The 25,274-nt window shown below is 32.6% G+C and overlaps 2 protein-coding genes across 23 annotated transcripts in view; one reads left to right on the top strand and one right to left on the bottom strand.

The window, feature by feature from the left end:
• LOC100878549 (uncharacterized) overlaps positions 1-25,274 on the top strand; it is a 362,753-nt gene that overhangs the window by 176,040 nt on the left and 161,439 nt on the right. The gene's annotated exons all lie outside the window — the stretch shown is intronic.
• On the bottom strand, positions 1,624-4,210 carry LOC143265670 (serine protease snk-like). Its single transcript, XM_076539134.1, has 6 exons — positions 4,028-4,210; positions 3,637-3,843; positions 3,040-3,274; positions 2,414-2,682; positions 2,198-2,346; positions 1,624-2,042 (listed from the first exon to the last, which is right to left on the bottom strand). Exons 1-6 carry the CDS (start codon positions 4,113-4,115, stop codon positions 1,875-1,877), a joined length of 1,116 nt encoding a protein of 371 aa, XP_076395249.1. The 5' UTR covers positions 4,116-4,210; the 3' UTR covers positions 1,624-1,874.

The following is a 25,274-nucleotide window of genomic DNA, read 5'->3' as shown; positions in this document are numbered from 1 at the left end:
ATTTCCCAAATTTCTACTTTCCTAATTCCTAATTCTCCCAATTCCCAATTTCCCCAATTCCAATTTCTCCAATTCCCAATTTCCCCAATTCCTAATTTTTCCAATCCTGTTTCCCCCAATTCCCGATTTCCCCAATTTCCAAATTCCCCAATTCCAAATTTCCCAATTCCAGTTTCTCCAATTTGCAATTTCCCCAATTCCTAATTCTTCTAATTATGTTTCCCCCAATTCCCAAATTCCCTAATTCCAATTTCTCTAATTGCCAATTTCCCGAATTTCCACTTTCCCCCGTTCCTAATTCTCTCAATTCCCTATTTCCTCAATTTCCACTTTCCCCAATTCTAATTCCCCCAATTCCCAAATCCACAACTTCCAATCCCCCAACTCCTAAATAACCAAATTCGAGGCTGTCGCTCTCGCGTCTGCGCATGCGTAATCCTCGCGCTCTGATTAGTAGGTGTTTTTCCTTAATAATTCAAAAACGAAGCTTCAAATATTATTTTTGCAAATGGAAATCTTATTCAGAATCATGTCAGCTACTCCCCATTTCAGGGATCTACACTAATTGTGAGACATCCTCTATATAGAGATTGATTTGATCACTACGAAGTCTAAATAAAATCAATATATGCATATAAAGTTTGATTAAGTTAGGTTTGAAGTGTAAATAAAAATGACCTAACCTAATCTGTCAGATAATTTTATCACTCAATTCTAATTAGTATTATTCAAAGCTACGATACATAGTTAAATATCAGTAAAATATTCATAACCGATAGCAGCTGTTCAAATATCAAAGGTTCTACCGCAAAAAAGCGAAGCGATTATTCGCAACGGAAAGAATTAAATAGCTACGGTAAATTATGTTTCACCCCTTTGAACAATTTTGTCGGATACGATCAGTGAGAGAAGAATTTACTGCGCCAGGAAAGTGAACCCACTTCTACGTTTCTCCGTTTTATTGATAGCGTTAATTACAAATCGTTCCTTAGTCACGCGTTCGAATTGGCAAATTTGCGGCGGAATTACGTTTCCGAAAGTTTTAATTATCCAAGGGACGTGCCGACTTCGCTTCACGAAACACCGTTAGCAGTGGTACGTGCTATCGGGACAAACTTTCACGCGTCAGTTTGCGTTAATTCGAGTAAATACAATGCGATGAGAATACGTCCGAAGACATTGCTACACAAATTAGACACCGACATTTTTATCTGTTATTTTATTTTATTTATTTAATGTGAGATTTAGTGTTCATCTATGCTTGTTCTGCTTCATCTCGCTCTTTGCTTCTTGACGACAACAGGATTTCTCTGACATTGAGGACTCAAGGAGATTACGTGGTCTTTCTTATTGAAAGGGTTCTTTACGCGGAAATGCTGCGACATAACATTGTGTGAGATAATAAGTATAAGGAAATTCTAGAATGTTATCTGTAAATGACTTAACATATTCCATACGCAAGATTCAGTGACCTTAAAGAGTCTCGTGATATCTCTGTAACAATTATTTATCAAGAGTCGTGAAAAATGGATGAGGAACGAAAAATTATTCTCGACAAATTATTGTAATGTTACGGTTTTGTGAAGATAAAATTAAATAATCGTACTTTGTAATAGTGTTTATTTTTATACAAACTTAAACATGTAAAATACTGTCTGGATTAACTCAAGTTCTATGTAATTCGACATGTCTTTCATTTCATGTTACGCAATGACATCGATTTTGAAATATGACTATATGACCTAGAGCTGACTGTATGACCATTGCTGTTCTCCGATGTGTACATGAAACATTAATACTATAATTGTATCGGCGTTATACTATCAATAGCTTATTTTAAATTGATTTTTAACAGTGCATTTTGGTATAGTATATTACGAATTCGGCCAAACTATGCTTTGTATCCATGGAACGTAATGGTAAACGCGAGTATATATAACGGGAGTAGCACCATCGCAATCTTTTCCCATACTTGTGATACCGATTAAGCTGCACATACGGGGGTGATCGTTGTTAACAGTAACCAGTGGTCCTCCGGAAGCCTGCAGAGAGAATCAAACAAAATTAATAAGCTAACATCAACGTCGTAATAATTTTGTGATTCACGCTAGAGTCCAAGCATTCAATCTGTGAATTAATTCTCTTCATGATACTGTTTCCATTATATGTTATATGTACTAAAATATATTCTAAATACCTTACAAATATCTCTTCTGTTTTCACCAGCACAGAACTGCCAATCGGCTATAACACCAGACGGTAATACATCTTTGTAGCTGTCATTGCATTCTAACTGCGACACTAATTTCATGGTAACTTTTGATATTACATTTGACAGGTCGATACCTAAAAGAAAATTAATAATAAAACTGAACAGTATATTGTGAACTGTTTTTGAATTTTTCTTACATACTGTCCCAGTCAACTCCGCCCCATCTAGTAGCGACTGCTTTCTGTGCAGCGTGGTCCGGTAAAGAGTAAGGCAAACAAGTAGGTCTCACCCACTCGTTGAAATGTATGTCATTTTCTAACTTGAGAAGGGCAATATCGTGATATCCGATAGATGTATTATATAAGGGGTGTCTTATCCTCTCGATAACTTGGATCAGTGGTGCATTTGCGTCGTTAGTGCTGTTCAGATTCAAATCACCCACTCGAACCCAAAAAGTTGACGAGATACCACTGTAACATAAAATAATTAGAATAAAATAAATTTATAACGTCTCAAAAACTTGAGGACTCGTCGCTTATCTTTCAAAATTTCATGACTAATAATAAATCTTCGCTTTCTCGTGATCAGTGATTAGCTTTTAAAATAAACTCGATCAACCATTAAAAGATCAGTGATTAATAAACGTTCATGAGCGCTCAGAATTTGATAGATACTGAAACTTCTGACGAGTACTGATATTTATTATTTCAATTGATAGTAACAACAGATGTAGCTAAGGCAAATTCTGTTGTGAAACAACCTCGCAAAGGAGTTGAAAGATAAGTAATCAATGAACGAATGCAACAAATACTAATATAAATATTTACAAGTATGTATCATAAGTACAATGAGCTGCGGTTAGGACAAATCTTGCGGAAACCACGCTGCCGCTGCAGACGAAGAAAATGCCATCACCAGAAGTGAAACCAATTGCAGCCGTATGCGGAAACTCCTTTGGTTGCGATTCGACTCTCTCAGACGAAGATAGGCTGGATTGCTCGTCGATCATTGCTACAGGAGGAATCGACAAAGCGTCCGCCAATTTCGAGTATTCCTCACATTCTGAAATGATTAGACTAAACTGATCTTGAAACACATTTTGAGAAAAACCATCCTATTGGTCTGAACACGGGGAATATAGTCACTATTGTGATATAGTGAGATCATAACTGGACCTCACATACATCGTTTAGTACGTTAAGCGTTCAGGATTGTTTTAAGGTTTCGGTAGGCTCCGAACTAATAGAAGATCTGAATTATTTCTTACTGAAAGCTTAACTCTAAAATCGAAGACCTTTAATACGGAGACCCGTGCTACAGACTCACCCAACCCCTCAGCCCTTAACCCCCTTCGACCCTGAATATGTCGAAAATACAGAGTTACAGCTTGTTACTTGCATCGGTACAATTAAGAATGTACATACTTTCTTTTGCTTTGACATAGCTATCGGGCGTAGGTGCTTCTCTTATTGACCGTTTACGATTACTAGTTGCTTCATTTGGACAACACCATATACCATCCTCGGGCACGTTTGCCGCAGGGGTTGTTTGTAACCATTTCTGATAAAGCGATGGACACTGTTTGAGACGTTTATAAACGCCCATTGTTTGATTAGCTACACATGATCTCCCTGTAAATTACGAAAGATTTATACTTCCATTATATAAAGAAAGAAAGTATGTAGGTCTGATTGTTTACTGAGAGAGATTTTGAAATTATTTTTGTTGTAGCAATGTTGTTAGGTAATACTTCAAGATAAATATCGATATTTAATGTTAGAGGCGAATAAATTGCGATAGAAACAAATTGTTTACCTTCGAGTTGTGCCTTGGTGAGGATAGAACTAATTACAAGCTGGAAAACCGACAGCGATAATAACACGAGTGCCATTAATTGTAACATCTTTGTTCGACGAATCTTTCATTCATAACTGACACATTTAACTGTGTCTTCTTTTATATTTGATGTGTTGCTTCTTCGTGTCCCTTCGAGTTTTGTCGGTTCAAACAGGAGGCTGCAGAGGCAATGCAAATTGATTGGCTTCAATTGTAAAAAAATAAGCTATCATGCTATTATATATGAACAGGTCAAGCAAGTACATGTAGATAAAGTCTAGATTTTCCTCGTTGAATTGGAAAAGCCGCATCGAAAATGGTTTTCCTTAAAAAATACGTCATCGTTTCATATGTGATTAAGATTTACTATCAGCTTGTTAATGCTTGTTAAGTACTGATAGGGAAGAACACGTCATTTCGTATGATACAAAAGAGCATCCGACATTTTGATAACAGCCGTATCGTTTTCTTTATTGCTCTAATTTCTGTTTACATTACATCTGTTGTGCTTATTATTATGTAGACAAAAGTGAATAAATCTCATACTATATTTAGATTTTATTACTGTCCAAGGCCAGTCATATAGTGCAGTCTTAATTTAGATCATGCATTATGTGAAGCTACTCTCATTTATGTATTATATAACATTGTTAATGCTAAGATTCATATTACTTTACGAGTAATAATTACTTATAGTTAAATCGATAGTATAAAATAAATATTTGATTATAAATAAATTTGGCACGATAGTGATCAAACTATACTTTCTATCCGCGATTTTTAATTATAAACATGAGTACAGGACTAGTGTAATGTATAAATGTATAAATAATAGTAAACAATTATTTATCAAGGTGTTTTAAGAAAATATTATTGAAGAAAATTTTGACGCGTTGTATAGCAAAAAAATGTAGTTTGAGTTACTTAAAAGATAAAATTCATTCAGATCCTATAAATTCTGTCAACAACTGAAAAAACAGCAACAAACAACAATAAACAGTGATCACCTTGACTTACTTATAGAAGCAATTGTAAAGCCTTATCAAAAATGTGTTGCAACGCGAAATTCAGGGCGCCTCGCGCAGCGGAGTTGCACTTCGGTTCAACCCGCTTGTCTCCGTACGATACGAAAAGTGTTGGGCGCCAGACGTCTTTCGTCATCGCGATACTCAACAAAACGAAACTCTGAGAACAGTAACAATACGGAAACATCAATTGAATTGGAACCGGCGGCGCAGAGTCTCGACTACTCAGATTACGCTATCGAGAATCGTACAGGGGCGTGAATCTAACAAGAATAAAGAATACTAGGAGGCTAATACGGCACTTAAACGATCAGGTTACAAGATTGTTAAGTGGTCAACGACAGAAAAGAGGTCTAACTTAACTTGCAAGTATCATCCAATTGATACATGGCGATTTTAATGGAATTTTTTCTATTTCTATAAAATTCGAAAATGTACTATTATACCTACTGTAAAATAATTGTAATGTACTTTATGACTGCCGTATAAATCTCATATGATTTAAAGCAATAATAAATAAATAAATAAATAATTATGACGGTTATTTTGAAATGATCTAAACTATTATAAACGGGAGTAAATGTAACGGGGTTATGTATTGTAAAATTGAAATGGATGTCAGTAAGGTAAAGGTACCAGTAGTTGACACTAAGGAATTTTTTGTCCGGTTGTTCACATAACTCGGGCTAAGTTCATTTTATGGAAAATTTATGATTAGCAGTCGCTGTACAAACTATTCTTCTTTTATATTACAACAAGTATTCATTCCTGATGGCGATTGTCAATTTTTTTCTTTTTTCCTTCTAAACGTAAAATTTGATTCAATAGTTGACACCCAGCGAAAACAGAAAATTTAGTAGTTGACATCCTTTTGTTTCAGTAGTTGACATAGGGAGAAAATCCAATTAATGAACTAGTCTTAATAATGTGTGAATACAGAATTTTTTTGAACATTTAAAAAAGATTATTCTTGAGTAAGTTTACAAAAAATATTTAATAATTAAGGGTTAATACGAAGAGTTAATAATAAATATTTAATATGAAGAGTTTGAACACTCCACATATCGGAGGTATCCTCATATCAGTTTTTATTGCACTTTCTTCTGCATCAGTCAGTACTCTGGCTGGGCCCATTTTGCTTTTAATTGGATGTTTGCCTTCAACCTTGTATTTTGAAGTTACCCTTGGAACACTAAATTTCCTAGCTACCGTTTTATACGGAGTTTTATGGAGCCGAACATCTTCCAGAGCCGCTTGCATAGTCTCTTCTGTATAATTTCTGAAGTTACGTAGGAGGCATCTCAAAATTGACAGAGGAACAAAGTCAGTAGTTGATACGTAGAAATTTAATAGTTGACACCCCATGTCAACTACTGAATAATAGACCATTACAAGTTTCAGTAGTTGACGCGGTATTTAGACAATTTAGCATTGTTTGTTGCCAATTTTAATAATTAAACCTCTTTCTAAGTTTCAAACAACATAAACGAATGCCTTTTTTACTCACAATGATTTAATAATACAAACTTGCAATACTTACATTTTAACCAAATCCTTAGCGATTTATATAAGAAATCACTGAAAAATCGTAAGAGCCGTGAGCAAGTTTGATTAATCAGTTGCTATTACATTTTTGAATGGCAGATATGCATAATAGTTCGCAATCAAGCCACTGAAGCGTGACAGTATACAGATTAATAAGGTTTGATGTATTGCAACTTGTGGTTTCCTTATTTATTTACTTTTTTAAAAAAGTGTCAAGTACTGGTACAGTGTCTACTACTGGTGCTCTTACCTTATTCGTTAACGCATATTTTGTAAAAGTGACATAGTTTCAATTTGATTGAAATTAAAGTCAACGGGATTCTGCTACTGATGTAACCACATTGAAACAGGCAATTGATTATGAATTAAATTGCGTCCCATGCTTGTAAATTGATTTGTAAATCTAACGTGGATGCAAGATTTGATTATGAGCGAAATGTTTCCATATTCTATAACTATACATGTACATCCAAAGCTTGTGTCAATATAGTAGTTTTATTCTACTGTACACGTATAGCAGGTTCTTTGTAAATATTTATACAAAAAATAATCTAAACAAATGACAGATTTGGTTAGGGTTAATACTCCAAGAATTGACAAGAATTATCAAAAATGCGAAAAAAATAGGAAAAGTAGGAAAAAGAAGGAAAAAGTTACTACATGTTTGACGTAACGAGTCCTAACAATGGTACATGGAAGTTCATAAACGTGAAATAGTAAAAAATACGGTAATAAAAAGCGGAATTCGTATTCTATACATAAGAAGACAAATCAATAGTGAAGAATTTCTCAGGTATACATTTCATTAGTGTTCTTCGTGCAAACGCGTGTTCGCAATTTACAGTTCTTCGCGTTCAGACTATAGGCGGCTTTTATACTCCAGTCACGATGAAACTCCCTAGTGTTGGTAATGTTATGCACGTATGCCTATTACGACTGGTTTGCAATCAGTCTCGTTTGTATGGTAAGACAATGGCACCAAAGTTGACGCCGATCAGTCGATACAGTTGCGTATGTATTCTTATCTCACCTATGGACGTGCGAAAATTTCAATGGAAATATGTAGAATTTATTTAACACAATTTCTTTTCATTATAAAATATTTAAAATAGGTCTATTATAATTAGTAGGTATTTTAATGCATATTTTAAGGTAGTTCATAGCTTCGATGTGGTTATTCGTAAATATTGTTACTTATTGCCAAATTTAAAAATGTTTAACGGGTCTAACCGAATAGGGTAATCAAATGTGTCCTTGGGTCAAATGAAACACTCAATATGTCACTTCATAGCATATACAAAAACTTGCTAAATTAAAAAATTTTAAAAGCAAGCTTCCAAATTCTCCATTTTTCAAATTTAGAAATTTCCAAATCTCCAAATTCTTAAATAGCCAAATATCTAAATCTTCATATCACCAAATTTTCAATTGTCAAATTGCCGAATTTTGCAAATTTCCAAATTCTCAAATTTTCAAGGTTCCAAATATTTTTTCTACAACTATTATACATAGGTTTCATGAAGATCATTATTACTTCGTTTCCTTGTCAGCCATTTTATTTCTAGCAAGAAGCTTCAATTAAAAGACAGTAAAAAGTTTATTAACTTAAAAATTAGTTAGAGCAAATTACACAAAGGTTTGATAAAAGTAGTTGATAAAATATCCCATTTGTTTGTAATTGTAAGGTTTCTTTTAAAAAACAAACTAAACGCAATGATAATGAGTATCTTTTAAGAATTTGAAATTTAGCTTCGTTTAACTCTCTTACATTATCATTAGTCTTCCCGTTACTCGAAATTAACGGAGATGTAAGCTTAATTAAATGTTTCCACGGCTATAAAGCGTGCACTTTTTAAGTCGCCGGTAAAAATTCTCTACTTCGTATCCTAATTATAGTTAATGCCGAAGACATTGCACTGTAAAGCGAGCGTAAAGCAAGCTCGTAGTTTAACATTTTTTGCGTGGATAATTAAATGAAATGTTGAAACGTAACGATGTACAGACCACTAATTAGAACGTTTCTTATTCGTTTGTACCTTTCAAATGATACCGATACAGAAAAGCTACCCTTTGTTCAATCGATATAGCCTCCATTAAATTATAATAAATCTGCAAGTTATTGTTGAGTTTCATAAAAATAATAAGAACAGTTACAATGAAAACAACGGTGGTGTACATTTCTGAAAATGAAATTTTAGTTTCCTGTTTTGTTTGCATAATTCATTTTTATTGCAAAATTTCATATACAGAAATTATATGTTAATTTAATCCTTAACGGCGACACGGGTATAAATTAGATTCACTAAACCTAATTTAATATACAAATAGTGAAAAATATACACAATAAATAGTTAAAAACAAAGTTCTGTTAATTCAATTTTTCAATTGAAACTTTAGAATGTCCTGTTAAAACGGGAACTCTTCTAAAAAAATGTTCAATGTGTCAGGAAAAGAAAAATGAGTCAAAGAAAAATCCTAGAAACATTTTTCCCTTATAATATATATAATTTTTATTATATTTTTTGGCATATAATCTTCATTAAATTATAATAAGTCTTCAAGTTCTTGTCGACTTTCATAAAAATAATGGGAATGGTTACAATGAAAACAACGGCGATGAACATTTCTGAAAATGAAACTTTAGTTCACTTTTTTGTTTGAGTAATTAATTTTTATTGCAAGACTTCGTTGATATATAATATTATATTAGACAAACATATTATCTAATGTTTAGGTAAATAATTATGATTGAAATCATTAGATTGAAAATGCTGATTTAAAATAATAAAAAGAAAAGATTACATTTGTGTAACTATTAAATTATTAAATTTAATAATTTATTATAACTAATATTTAATTAAATTTAAATTATTTTGAATTTAAATAATTTATTATAATTATTGTAATTTATTAAAATATTAAAAATGAAATATTTGAATGCAACAAGTAAGAAAAAATGCAACAGAAACTATAAATACTAAATACTAGCTAATAAAATCTGGTTTATTAGCTTCACCTTTCATTTCCTCAGCAAGTATTATCAATTTTGCTTACGCTTTCACAATTTATTTCTTGCGCTTTATTTTCATCAAATCTGAGATTATCAAATAGTAAAAAAAAACAAGTGGATTCTGTTACTACATATCGAATTTAGGAATTATTGAATTTGGAAATTTAAAAATGTGGTTTCCGAGAAATTTGGGAATTTGAACATTCAGCAATATGGAAATTTATAGATACGATCATATGAAAATTAAAATAATTTGGAAATTTCAAAACTTGAGAACTTAAAAGCTTTGAGCTCGAAGCTTTGAGAAAGTGAGGAATCTTGGAATTTGAGAATTTGGGAATCCAAAGATGTGAACTTTGAAAGATTTAGAAATCTTGTATTTTGGAAATTTGAAAATTCAGAAATTTGACAATTCGAAAATTTAAAAATCTGAGCTTTGAGAAGTTCAGAAATATTGAAATTTGTGCATTCAAGAATATCAAAATAAGAGCTATTAGAAATTTAATTATTTGAGTATATGGCAATTTAGAATTTTGTGAATTTCAGAATGCAATAATTCAGATATTCAATGATTTGAGAATTTAAACCTTCAAAAGGAATTTGAAAGATCAAAAACATAATAAATCAGAGATTTAAAAATTTAGTAACATAAAGATTTTTTTTAATTACTCAAATAAAACTATGTTTCCTCTTATATCATATAAGTAAAATCTGTGGAAGTAATATTTTAATCTAAAAGTCTTTATAATTCATGTAAGACTCAGCTTATTCGCACCGAAAATTACAGGCAATAAAGCTTTAGATTTAATATTGTACCTAAATTACCTACATATGTGCATGGCATATTACTGTACATGTATGAATGAAGTTTGAGAATTGCACAAAACTGGAAGCAATGTTGTAAAAAAAGCGAGCTAATTTCGCGTGATAAGTCGTAACACGCTTTCGAATCCCACGCATGTCGCGAGACGAAACAGAAATTCCACGCAGCAGGATATGTTCACTGGAAGCAATGTACGTATTCGAACATGCTGACCACGTACACTCGAGCGCAATATACGCTTCCTTTGAATAAAGATACATTAATAAAGCTTACAATTTTTAATCTTCATACTTTCACATTTTCAAATCAAAAGGTTTTCAAATTTTACAATTTATAAACTTTTGGACTTCCTAATTTTTGTATTTTAAAATTTACAAATTACTAAAGTACAGTCCCTAGCCATCGAATTAGGACCACGTGCAAAAATCTCATTTTATGTATTTTTATACATAAAAATCAGGGACTGGTTTACTATCTTTTTTGCTGTACATAAAAGTCAATAAATGCTTTGCTATATAGTAATCATTGTATATAAGCAAAAATGTCCTTTATAATATGTGCAACAATGTTATCCCACCACTGGAAGGAACACTCCTTGAAACGCCCGAAACTCGCTCGCCGAGAAATATCACATGATCATATGTGGGTATATTTGTGAAACAATAACAATGCAAATTTAAAACTTTTATATTTTCTATTTTTTCGTTATCAAACTTTTACCAATAAATTTTTCATACTTTTCTTATTAAAATGAGACCATACACGATATAATTTAAACTATACTTACTGGTTTGATAGACCAAAAAAATTTTCTAACGCAGAGCGGGGTAGCGAGTGAAAATGAGGCACTGCGATCGTGACAATCGGCAAAGATCAAAAGTCTGTTCAATTGTTTGCAATACTAATGCGTTGCTAATTTTTTTACTTTTAATCTATTTTTTATACAACTTTCTTCATCATATTAATGACATTTTCCTGATTAAAACGAGGCCAATTACAACATAATGCGAGTAATATTTAATATCTTAGTGGAGTAGTCATCGATGTACGTAACATTCGAAATTATAAATAAATATGTCCCGAATTACATCTTGTTTGGGCTCATTTTAATCAGGAAAATGTGGCAAATATGTGAAAGTTTCAGAAAAAAAAAATCAAAACTAAAAATGTTTTATTCTTGCGTTAGGGTTGTTCCACCGATATGTTATTGTTTGTTTACGTCTAATCTCTTTCACTCGTAATGTAGGACCTTTGCGATTTACGCAGAGGCTACGTTATTTTTTTCCTTTTCTACGTTCGGCAAAACATTAATCAATAACCTGGCACAAAACTTCAGATTCGAAGGATTCGTTTGTATAGGATGATTACTGTATTTTGTTCGCTATAATAAAAATCAGCGAGTGGCTCTCCCCCGCAGAAAGCAGTTTTGTTCTCGACTGTACAAGGACAGAACTCTATCGTCCCAGGAACGCTTGCGAGTTTCAGACTCAATGATACGCGACAGTTTTCCTCAGTATGCATATACTTGGCTATATGGACATTCCCTGCGTGGCGGCGCTTATCGTCACAATTTATTACCCAGTTTCCTGCGACATTCTCGTCTTCAAACCACCGACGTTCGACGTTAAGTGACTTCGTGAGATTTCAATATACACACCGAGACTTTGATGGGGTTGCGAGGTGAGAAAGGGTGTACTCGTAAAGTGAAATCAAGATAATCCTGACCATTCGTGACCAGTTGCCCCCGCATTATGTCGGAGTAACCGAGTCGTGTACCAACTAACAAGACAATTAATCGCCAAGTTTACGATACGTCTACCGGGATTTTCAATTGGACCCTGGATATGATCAATGTTTGCTATACTTTAATAACTGACTGAAGTTATATCGCTTTTCTTCAGCCCCGAAGGACTTCCAGATACGTTTATTACTAGATACTCTATTCTTAAGAGTCAAGTAGTTGATCTCCAATTTCTATGGACTTCAAATGTCTAAACTGAAAAATTCGTGCATTTTCATATTCCTGTGAATCTAAATGCTTCAGTTTCCAAATTCCAAGATTCCGAAATTCTTGCAGTTTCATATTTTGGATTCTCAAATTTCTACATTTACGAATTCCGAAATTTTCAAACCCCTTGATTTACAGTATTATTAGATCTTCAAATTCTGAGGTCACGAATTATAACGAGTTTAGGAAAGTCCCAATCAAGTTTGTTACTAGATTTATCCAACTTATTCTTAAACTGGTCGTAATTTGAGGCCTTAGGATTTGATTTAGTGATACATCTGGGAATTTCGAAATTTAGGAATTCAGAAATATAGAAACTTGAGAGACCAAAAATGAGGAACTTTAGAAATTTGAAGATCTTGGAATTTGATGATTGGAGAATATAGAAATCTAAGGATTTGGGAATTGAAGCTTAAGAATTCGAGGATCCAAGCACTTAGAAATCTAGAGTTTTGTAGATCTAGAAACTTCGGAACCTTGGACTGTGAGAAGATAGTTTGGGAACCTACAAAATAGAAAACTAGAAAATTCAACTCTGGAAATTTAATAATCTTGATAAATAGACATTTGAAAATGTAAAACGTGGAAATTGACAAAATTTGAGAATATAGAAGTTTGAAGATATCTGTAAATTAACTCCGTTAATTTATGAATTTGAAAGTACAGAAATTAATAAATTTAAAAATGTTCAGTTTTGCATATATATTTTTATTCGAAGAATTAATTAAATTTTAGGATAAAACAAACATTCGAAATTTTCTAGCAATAAAATATAAACGAATTTTATTATAGAAATGTATCATAAGAATTGTATTAAAACCCCCGATACCTATATGCATTTTTTAACGTATTAATAAGTAATTTTCAATTTTAAAATTCGGTTAAATAGCTTTAAAAATTGACGTCTTCGATAAATCCTTTTAACCATTATTTTCAGTGCATGAACGAATAAAAAAGAATCGATTCTGTATTTTCAGCTTCTTTTTACATGTAGAATTACCTGTTGCTCGGTCGTGTCATTTATCCTACTGCGTCACGAGTGTACGCAGAACATAAATGTGGAGCTTACATGTTTCTTTACATTTGTAGATTTAAATTCTACTACTCAACAGGCTTTTGATGAAAGTAAACGAAAGTCCGTTATCCATTACTCTTCAAAAAACAATTACAACTAGTATACCTGTAAATAACTCACGCGAAGCAATAATTATAGTGATATTCAATATCAGCAAATCTTCCGGGTCTGAACTTTTTTATGAAATTAAATTCATTTGATTAAAATTTCCCGCCCGTCTATTTAAAAAGACAGGCTTTGCTGACCGTCAAAAATACCGCCGAGAATATTTTGTACCTGCTGTGTGCAATTTGTCCTGAAATATAAATTTAGTATAAATTTTCTTGCAACCGTTTTGGACACTCTATACATCATACATTGAATGAACGCGTGCAATATTTTTTCCCGTGTGATCGCCCTTTCGTTTATGTATGCCGGAAACGAGATGACGTTTCTCTTTCCATCCTTCTGACTTCGTTAACACGATTCGATCTTTGTACCGGTTTCGTTCGCCCTCAATCCTTCTGGTCCGACACTTACTGACCGCCATGCTCGCGTCGAGATCGAACCGAAAGTTAATGCCGATCGTATTTTCGATATCGCAATCGATGTTTGTTTCTCGTTAATAGCCTGTCGACCATGTTACCATCGTCTTTATCTTCTTCTCTTCCCTCTTTCGTTGGACCCTTGCGTTGATTGAAATTGTATACACGGATGTCCTACGAAGAAACGAATAGTCGTTTCATTTGAAATTTTCCTTTCTTTTTCACACAATTATTAGGTTGTTCGGAAAATAATTTCGTTTTTTTGTTTCGATGAAACAAAATACGATTTTGTTATAGTAAATATATATTTTATTCTATTACATATTGTCAATTCTGGTCCAATACACTTTACCATCTTTCTGACAGTAACATAAAAATTGATGCAAGTGAATTTTCACCTTCTCGTTTGAAGTGAAGGTTTTGCCTTTTAAAAAATTCTGTAGTGATCGGAATAAATAATAATAACCAGTTCTGGCACTGTCGTTCTGTTAATACGTCTTCTCTATACACATCTGACAATTTTTTTCTTGCTTGAACAGCATTTTTACCTTTACGATAGTAAAAAAACTACTGCGTAGAATCAATGGAAATTTTTCGAAAAAATGCCTTGCTATATCAGTTGCTAAAATGTATAATGAATTGCGGCTTAAATGTGAAGGTAGCTGTAAAAAAATACAATTAAATCCTTTGTTGAAAAAGAACGAAATTACTTTCCGAACAACGTAATATTTATTTTAGATCATTTTGTTGACAGCAAAAGCAGCGAAGAACAAATAACGATTGATGTTTTGCTGAACGTGGAAAAGGACGGAAAAAAATAGCATAGTCTCTGTTTGCGTAAATCGCAAAGGTCCTACATTACGAGCGAAAGAGATTGGACGTAAACAAACAATAACATATCGGTGGAACAACCCTAACGCAAGAATAAAACATTTTTAATTTTGATTTTTTTTTTTATGAAACTTTTACATATTTGTCACATTTTCCTGATTAAAATGAGCTCAAACAAGGTGTAATTCGGGACATATTTATTTATAATTTCAAATGTTACGTACATCGATGACTACTCCAATAAGATATTAAATATTACTCGCATTACATCGTTATTGGCCTCGTTTTAATCAGGAAAATGTCATTAATATGATGTAGAAAGTTGTATAAAAAATAGATTAAAGGTAAAAAAATTAGCAACGCATTAGTATTGCAAACAATTGAACAGACTTTGATCTTTTCCGATTGTCACGATCGCAGTGCCTCTTTTTCACTCGCTATTCCGCTCTGCGTTTGAACATTTTTTTGGTCAATCAAACCAGTAAGTACAGCCTTCTCTTCTCTAATTACAATTTTTCGTAATTTCATTTTAAGTTGTTTTGCACATCCATATAGTATTGCATAATTTGTATTCTCTTTAATCAACACGAATCAATATGTATATGTATTTTTTACATATATGCACACACAACATATATGCACATTACAATTTTTAAAGGAACGTGTATTTAAATAATTGAATGGTACACATAAAATTCATCGACGAAAACAATATTGTACAAAAGTCACTATATAATAAAACAAACTTTCAAATGAAATTACAAAGAGAAAATGTACACGGTTCAATTGAATGCAAGCAAATTAAAGAATTATAATTCGAGCGAAATTTCTTAGTTTATCTACTACAAAATTGATACGTCGAATATTAATGAAGACGCAACAATGATATTTCGTTAATAATTCGTCATTAGCGTCAATTTCCCGGCGCTTTCAATCTCGGTAATTCACAGCACACATAGGCGTTCTATTGTCATTAAACACGTTGCACAGCTATATCATCCTAGTTAATTAGCTTCAAAGCGATTTGTCCGGCAACCACAATCGAACCGCGCATGCGTCGCACTGTGCAGTGGGTCTTGTAAATTTCAAGGACTGTATTCATAAATGATCTGTATTATGGTACATCAATTTCAAATGTAATCAATCAGTTATAAATTCACTCTGTATAAAAGTAATTTATTCCTTTATGGGAATTGAAAATTTGGGTTTTGGAAAGTTAGGAATATGAACATTTTAGATTCTTCAAAACCTCCACTTCATTGTAATCTTCTGTTGGCCAAACTATACTTTGTATCCATGGAATATAATAGGAAACATTCGCATATATACCCGTACCGTTACCGCAGTCGGGCCCTTGCGAAACAACTCCAACTAAAATATTCATCCTATATTCTTCGTTGAAGATAGTCAGGGGACCGCCGCTGTCGCCCTGCACAGAAAGTGAATGGTATTAGCATCACGATAATTCTACGATTCATAGCTTTAAAGTGTTAATTTACAATCAATGAGTCCATTCGAGAAGATTCGACAAATTATTTTAGGGGAACAATTTTTCAGAACCGATATCGGAGTTACGAATTAAATAATAACTTTAAAAATTAAAACTCTAAAGATCTGAAAACTTAAGCGTGGACCTCGTATCAAGTATTCTGTTTTTCCCGTGACTCTTCATGATATTGTTTTCAATATAGTTATTTGTATCATACTTGACAAGCGCCCTTTCCGGTATCATTGCTGCAAAGTTTCCATTCGGCCTTAGAATCACATTCTTCAATACGAATATATGCTTTTTGTAGAAGGTGCATAATATCCCCATCTTCATGAAAATAGAACATAACATAAGACAAATAAAATATAAGGGACATTTTCTTTACCTACAGGTTTCGTTAATTCCCCAGCCAGAACCCTTTACTTCGGTAAAATTCAGAGAAGTAAAAGGCAAACATGCAAGTTGTACATGACCGTCGAAGGTTACGTTTCTTTCTAATTCCAGAAGTGCAATATCGTGGTGCGTAAAGCGACCTTCTATTTTGTAGCAAGGATGTTTTTTTCTGTCAATAATCTTAATGCTTTGACCACCTATTTCATTAATGTTGATAACATCCACTTGAATCCAGGTAGCAATCCCACTATAATGTAAAATCTACCTCAAAAACTTATCATTTAAAACCTGATAATTGAAACAATCCCGACTAGGCACATTGTTAGAAAGATCTAAATATCTGTTCACATTTTGGACAATATCGATATAAATATTTACCCATTTATACTGTAAGTACAGTGCCCCGCGGTTACAACATATCTTTCAGAAATTAAAGTACCTCCACATCTAAAATTTTCAAACGCTGTACTGTTACCCACATAAATCGCGACATTGTACTCAGACAAAAACACATCGTGTCCACCGGCGTAGGGCCATACTGTCGCGCGAGGAAGGTCCTTGTATATCTTGCATTCTGAAACAATTAAGTTTAGTGGTGTAGTGTATTTTCAAAATACAATTTGGGCAAAGATAGCTCTTGCGAAACATAACATGAACAAGACATAGTCATGGTTATAACATGAGTAATATAATCATATAAAAATATTACAAAATAACATTTCTCGCACACCAAACTGAACCACAACTTATTGTACTAGAGCCTCGGTATAAACGAAAATGATCTACATTATATTAGCCAAAAAATTATCCATACCAATGAGGTAAAAGCCTTCAAAACAGCAGAAGATACGCTCGCCGAGAAATGTAACGTGATCCAAGTTTACATACATCTGAGAAACAATATTAATGCAAGCATGAAACATTTTCATTTTTAATTTTTATGTTATTAAACTTTTACCCATAGGTAATTGACATTTTTCTGATTAAAATGAGACTAAACACATCGTAATATAGGTCATATTTACTGGCATTAACTTATTGCAGTAAAATTCTCATCATACGCTTGCGCTTGGAATTACAAGTAAATATATTTTGAATTACGTCGCGCTTAGTCTCACTCTACTCAGAGAAAATATTATAACTATATTGGTAAGAGTTTCATAACAAAAAATCAAAAATAGAAATGTTTTATTCTTACATTAAAATTGTCTCACGGGTATGCTACTGCTTTGTTACATTCTGTAAGTCGGCCATTTCCTTCGCTTGTCTTTTTCAGATTTGCAAAACGTAGATTAATGTACAAACTGTACGGTATGAGAAAACGTTCAGACCCGAAAGATTTGCTTATATCGAGGCTTCACTGTACTTGTATTGAAATAATTAAAAACACACGTACGTTGCTCCACTATTGCTTCAGGCGATTTGATAGGTGTTGTGGTTGTTGTAGATGAAGGTGGAAGAGTTGTTTCGGTTGTTGTTACTGCAGATGATGGTTGAGGAGTTGTTTCGATTGTTGTTGTTGGTGATGTTGAAATTGATTCGTTGAGTGGACAGCACACAATAGGTTCAAAAAAATAATATCCAACCACTGATAAAGGAATTCCATTTCGAAACGCGTCCAAAACCGATTTACAGTTTCTCAGGTACGCAGCACTACCTGGCGATCCATTAATTGTACATGGTTTACCTGAAAGTCACGACAGACGTATATTTAAACTTGTTACAACAAAAATATCCAATTAATATCAATCAAACACATAAAACTGATTATTGTAGATATTAAAAATTACTTAATGCAATGCTTCGATTCGTTACCATTGTATTATTAATACGATTAAACGATATTTAGAGCTATCTTGCTGTCTTTATTGTTTAATTATTTAACTGAATTAAATTTGTGTTGTCAGCGACCGGTAAACGTGGCAGTGAACGTAACAAAAACGTATTAAAGGAAAAATGACATGTTATCGGCATTTAAAACAATAAAGAACATTAAACTTATAACTTGTTCTCAAAAATGAGTAAATTCTAAATAATTGTAATTAAATTGTACCTTCACGAGTAACCCGAACAACGTTAGGTAATTACATTAGTATTCCATGAAAGCAATGAAACTAAAACAATTATATGTACCTGCGCATATTACTTTGTCCAATTCAGCGTCAATTGTATATGTGAGGAATAGAAATATGAATAACAATAATACACTACTGACAGGAGATCGTAACCCCATTCTTGATCATTGAATGCTTCGGCCGTTACTATTACCTCCGACCGTAGCTTCTATGTTATTTAAGTGACGCCGATTCTTATCCCTCTTCCATTTCCTTCAATTTAAACGGAAGCAGAAATCTGCGATAATGCATGAACTGGTCAAGAGTCCATAAATATTATTTTCCCTTGAATTGGAAAAGAAGTGTTTGACACCATTTGATAACGAATAATCGTATTAATATTCTCGCACTGATAACGATCGTCATTGAAATTAATTCGCTAGATGCTTGTTTAATATTTCACGTAGTGTGCCAACTATGATGTATTTATACTAGATGGAAACTATATTCCTTACTCTAATGACTACTCCAAGCTAGAAACTACATTAAACTATGCGATGACTTGTTCTTAATTTTTCAAGAAAGAAGGCACGATGCATATAATTTTTTACGGATAAGGGTGAGGGAAACAGTTCCAGATTTCCATTGGGCAGAAATGTAGATCCGAATGATGTATGCGGTGGGTCAGCTTCAAAAAGTAACCGTAGCGTATAATAAAACCAAACAATACATCGACATGAATACAAAATTGCAAATAAAGGACTCTACCACTACGATTAATGGTTCTGGTAACCACGTAAATAGCAATAAAATAAGAACACTATAAAAAGTATCCGGATAAACTAATAACGGTATATTATTGATAGAACAGTTGGATAGAGGTCTAAGCCCCGCCACAATATTGTATTTTAAGACATAGCCATGGACCTAGATAATGTATATCATTTTATTGAAGAAGATTCATGAAATAATAGTACGTTAAAAATAATCGAAGAACTATTATATTGTTTGAATATAAAATTACGTCGAGGTAAATATAAATTGTTTATGACGAATTAAAAATACTAAAATTTTTCTAATTTATCACGCTTCCTTTATTACAGCGAATGGTATCTTTTGTTTATGATGCATCAACACGACGCGCAGTAATTCGCATATATGGACGTTTCTCTAATTTAATTTTCCAATTTTAATCAACAAATGTGCGGACTACGGAATAACACGCACAAGAAGACGTGTATGAAGTTAACAACCTATTTTGAAAACTTTTAAAACCTGAGAGTTTTAAACTTTTAGAGATTTTACACGTTCCTAAACGTGTTTAGGATACTCATTTCGTAAAACCTCACACCTTCATCGATCTGTTTCAATTAACTTACACAAGACGTGCCTACACGTCGATCGTACCAGACCAGAGTTTTCAGTTGAAACACATATACAGGTCGATCGCAGTTAATTAGTTAAGGAGCGCTAAAGGTTAACGCTAGCGTAATTAAAGTCACCATCCACTGCAAAGAAAATGGCTTCTATGTCGACGAATGCTGAACGAAATAAGCCGGTGGAACGGAACATGCGTCTCAGATCAGATTTCTCCGAGAGTACATCGCAGAATGAAATCCCTATCCATGATTCACGTATTTCCATTAAGTTTTTATTTGACAACGTCTTATGGGAGAACGATATGTCAGTCACTTTCGCTCGCACTCGCGCCGAATGGCGGATAAAGCTATACTCAATCTTCTCTAGGGATATGTCACAGGATCGTTAGCAATCTTTCGTAGAAACGTTCTTGTGGCTTTGAGAGACGGCTGTGTAGACACGGTGATCTTGTTCGCATCAATCTCGTCGATCGAGAGGAATATAAATGGAGAATTTGATAGAAATGATCAGGGGCAGGATTTCATTATAAAACTATGGGGATTTTACTATATATTATATGTAAGGCGAAACAGAGAGCGTAGGACATTGGTCTGCAAAAGATAGAAAAACCATATAATTTTGTAAAAATTCCTCTTCGATTAAAATTCATTTGTTTGTGAGGTTTGCCAGGTCTTTCATTTTTATATTTATGAATTACTTAGTACAAATTAAATATGTACAAATTATTTAATGTAAATTAATTGTTTATGAATTACCTGGTACAAATAAAAATAAATGAGACAATACTTCGCGGTATAAAGTATTTTTATTTGTTCAATACATCGTCTTTGAATTGTATAATGCAGGACACGCGTTATGCGTCAAGCAATGACAAAAATCTTCAGGTATCTACAATTTTCATAAATTTTAAGAAATCTTCTTTTAAATATCATTGAATAAATTATATTTATTTTAATGTTTGTTCCGATGCTCGTGTACCATTGCAAGAGGCTGTGAAAAATAACGTTAAGTTAACATAACCTCAAAAAGAGTTTATAAAATGCGATATACAGTTATTATTTTTAAGATATGTTCCAAACTTTTTTATTTAAATATATTCTATTAAAAATAGAACTTTTGTGTCACTTCTCATTAATTCAATCTTTATACATGAACATATTAATCTTTATTATTTCCGAGTTATAATGAATGTCCTCGCAAGGGATAATAATTATTCACGACGTTTATTTACAGAAATTCACGACGTGTCCCAATTAATTGTTTCAAGAAAATTTAAAAAGATTGAATAATTAATTATTGATAAAGAGTATTTTCGTGTACTAAACTAATACTAAATCGTTGCGCATTTATTTTGATAAAATATAAATTAGTATTAACTTTTATCCCTATTTCGATAAAAACCAATACACATTTGAAGAAAAGTATTTCGACAAATTTTAAACCTTATACAGCGAGCATGTGACTGGTTCAGTAGTTCAAGCGTTAAATTAATCGAAGATAATATAAATTCTTTCGCTGTAGTAATTTGATAAAATTACTGAAATTATTTGAGATGGTGTAAAAGGATTTTTTGAATAGTACAACTGATCTCAAATTATTTTCTGTAAAGTGGTCATATTCATTTGTTAATTAATTTCCAATGCAAGAGGCTAAGCAATAATATAATTCGGCAACGAACATTCGAATTTTAACGATTCTTTTTGCATCAGTATTCATACGAGTAGAAAAACATGAAAAAATTCGTAACTAACAGCGAACACGTATCATGCTTTCAATATAATGGAATAAAAGCACGTTTCGGCGCAGATCGTGCACCACAAACCGCATGGTGCAAGGATCACTAAAATATAAACTGAAATTTTACCGAAACTCATAATCAATTTATTTGCAAAACAGAATCTCTCTAGACAATTACGCGTTTTTGCCACAGGATTGTCAATTTTTCGATTTCATAAAGGATTTATCCAATGCCAATTGTATATGAATTCTTTCAACGTGTACATTCTAGAGCAATGTAGACTTCTTTATATTTAATTTTTGAATTTTGAATTTTTCCAAGTTCTAAATACTCCATTATCAAATTCTGAAATTTCGAAATATCTGAATTCCAAATTTCTAAATTCTTATATCTCGAGATCTTCAAGTCACTAAAAATTATTTCAAATTACACTCTCTAAAATTTACAAATTCTTCGGTCACAAAATTTCTAGCTTCCCCAATCCCTAAATTTCCGTATCAGTAGATCACCAAATCTTCAGATTCACATATTTCTACATTACCAAATTTTTAGGTTCCATATCAGTAGATCTCCAAATATGTAGATCTATCAATTTTTACATTACTAGATTTCCAAGTACTATATCCCTAGATTTCTAAATCCTCACTCACTTCACGTTACTAAATTTCTAGGTCCAAAATCTTTTGAATCCTTAGTGTCTAAATTTCCATATTTTGAAACCCTTGAAACTCAAAATCCGAAGCCACAATTACAGATCTTTCTACGTACAATGTCTCACAATCTCGAAATCCTCAAACCCACAAATTCTTGGGTTCTCATTCAGGAAAAATATGATAAACTAACCAAAGACAACAAAACTGTAATCATAGCGTGGCTTCCTTCAGGCAAAAATTGCAGCGACTACAGTCACAGAAAACCAGTCGATATTAAACAGCTCTGCGGACATCAATAATCATGTCGCGACACTACTAAAACAGTCATAGGACTCTACATGGAGCAAATACAAAGCCAGCTCAACCCATCAACAACTCGACAAATTCTACGATTTAAAAACTAACCCTAAACACAATAGAAGAAATCAAATGGCAATAACCCGAATTAGGACCGAACACACCAAATTGACTCACTCATACGTACTCGAAAACGGTTCCCCCAGAAGGTGCGATATATGCAACACAACCATAACCATTAGACACATAATATTGGAATGCAGAAAATATAACCACGTGAGAAGAAGATTAAACATCAAGAACAACCTCACTGAAGCAACCACGTCAACAGCGTATCAAGACACATTACTGAAATTATGTAAAACTATAGAAATCCTCACCCAACTATGAAAAAGTTATGTCAAACCATCCACTTTCGACCATTACCTTATCTCCGTAAAGTGGTCAACAGTCGCTAATAACCTGGGTAATTGATGCGACTATAAAGCACTATTAAAAACAAAAATTCTTGGGTTCTCAAATTTCTTAGTCTCGAATCTCTAGGTCTTTAAACTTCTATGTTTCCATTTTCCCAGATTCTAAATTCTCAAGTTCTCCAAACTCTAGTGTTCTTAATTTTCTAAATTTTCAAATCCTTAGGTCTTCAAATTCTTAGAAATAAAAATTATTACGTTACCATATTTTTTAGGTTACAAATCTCAAGATCCTCAATTTTATAATTCGCATATACCCAGATTATCAAATTTTAAGATCTTCAAATTTCTATGTACACAAATTCCTAAGCTCCCAAATCATTTGGTTCTGAATCTCTGGATCCTCAAATTTATAAATTCGCATATCCCCAGATCATCGAATTCTAAGATTTTCAAATTTCTCCTAAGGTCTTCTGTATTTAAGTTTGTACTATTTCAAATTCCTAGACCTTCAAATTCTTAGACTCACAAATCATACCCAGGGTTCGTTTCAATCCCCAGTGTCAAAGATTAATCAAATGGTAAATAATAATAATGGAAACAGTAATGAAGATTTTGAAAAATGTATTTATTAATGAGAAAATTGTTAAACAGTTGCATTCTATTCTGACAGTGTCGAATAAAAACAAATCTGAGGTTCTTAGTTTTTATAACATGTTTCATCAAAAATATGAACATTTCTCACTAACACTTTGATCCTGCAATTTATTCCGTGTTCAAATTGGCTTTCGTCATATTTTTTTCGTACGTGTAACCGGAAATTGAAAAAGTCATATATTTCCAACATAGTCGTAGAAATTGGTCAACAATGTTTCATGGATTAATCGCTTGGACTGTTAACAGGTTATTCTACACAACAGAATGGACAGCATTGTTCACAAAGTTTTTTAGAGAGAAAACTTCAAAAGTAGGTCACCTAACAAAATTCGGGACATCGAAATGTTTTTCCAAAAAAAATCAGATTTTTCAGGAAAAACGAGACAACTGTGAACTTCGATTCAAGCATGTTTGCTAATATCTCCAAATCCCTGAAACAATACACGTTTGCGTGCTTAATTGATGTGAAATAATTTTGATTTAATTTACGTTTATTCGCTCTTGCATTGAAAATTAGTAAATGAAATTAAAATGCTATTTCCGAAACTTTTAATTTTTACATCTGATCTTTCAAATATCGAAACAAAAATATGTATACAAAAGTTTTACCTATAAAAAAATAAATGTGTATCAAAATTATATAAAAAATTGCAAAATATAAAAATAAAAATACATGTAAGAATTATAAATGTAAAAATATGTACAGAAATTACAAATATAAAATACAGTATGTTCTTACATTTTTTCAAATATAAATGAATAGCAAATTTGATAATAAACTAAATTATTCGAAATATTACCCTTTGTAATTACACTTTCTTATCCCACCTTTCTAGAACGTAACAGATTAAAAAAAACATTTTCCTTAAAATAAATTATTTAACATTAAGAATATTGGTCCTATAATATTAACCTATAAATAACTTTTATTTACAAAATATGATCGGAACACAAAGAATGTTTCACCATCGACAAAATAGTCTCTGCATCCATTGAAACATGCTCGACATCAAGTTCAGTTAAAAGCGAAACTTTTTTACGAGAAAATATTGCGTCACAGACGTTTTTGCTGTTAGTTCGTGTGAAACAGTCGGCGCTTTATGGTTCACTTTAGTCACACTTACAAACCGATGGGAAAAAAAGAAAGAATAGTATCAAACGATGCTTGACGAATTGACGCGTTCTTGTCCAGAAGAAAAAACTGGATATTTCATGCGTGACGATATTCTTATTGAATCATCGTACAGTCAATGTGGTCTTTTATGATACACATATGTGACGATAACGGAAACTGAACCCACTTTGTGCAGT

Source organism: Megachile rotundata, chromosome 13 (genome assembly GCF_050947335.1).
Source record: "Megachile rotundata isolate GNS110a chromosome 13, iyMegRotu1, whole genome shotgun sequence".
NCBI lineage: Eukaryota > Metazoa > Arthropoda > Insecta > Hymenoptera > Megachilidae > Megachile > Megachile rotundata.
This window is presented reverse-complemented; position numbering and strand designations above follow the sequence as displayed.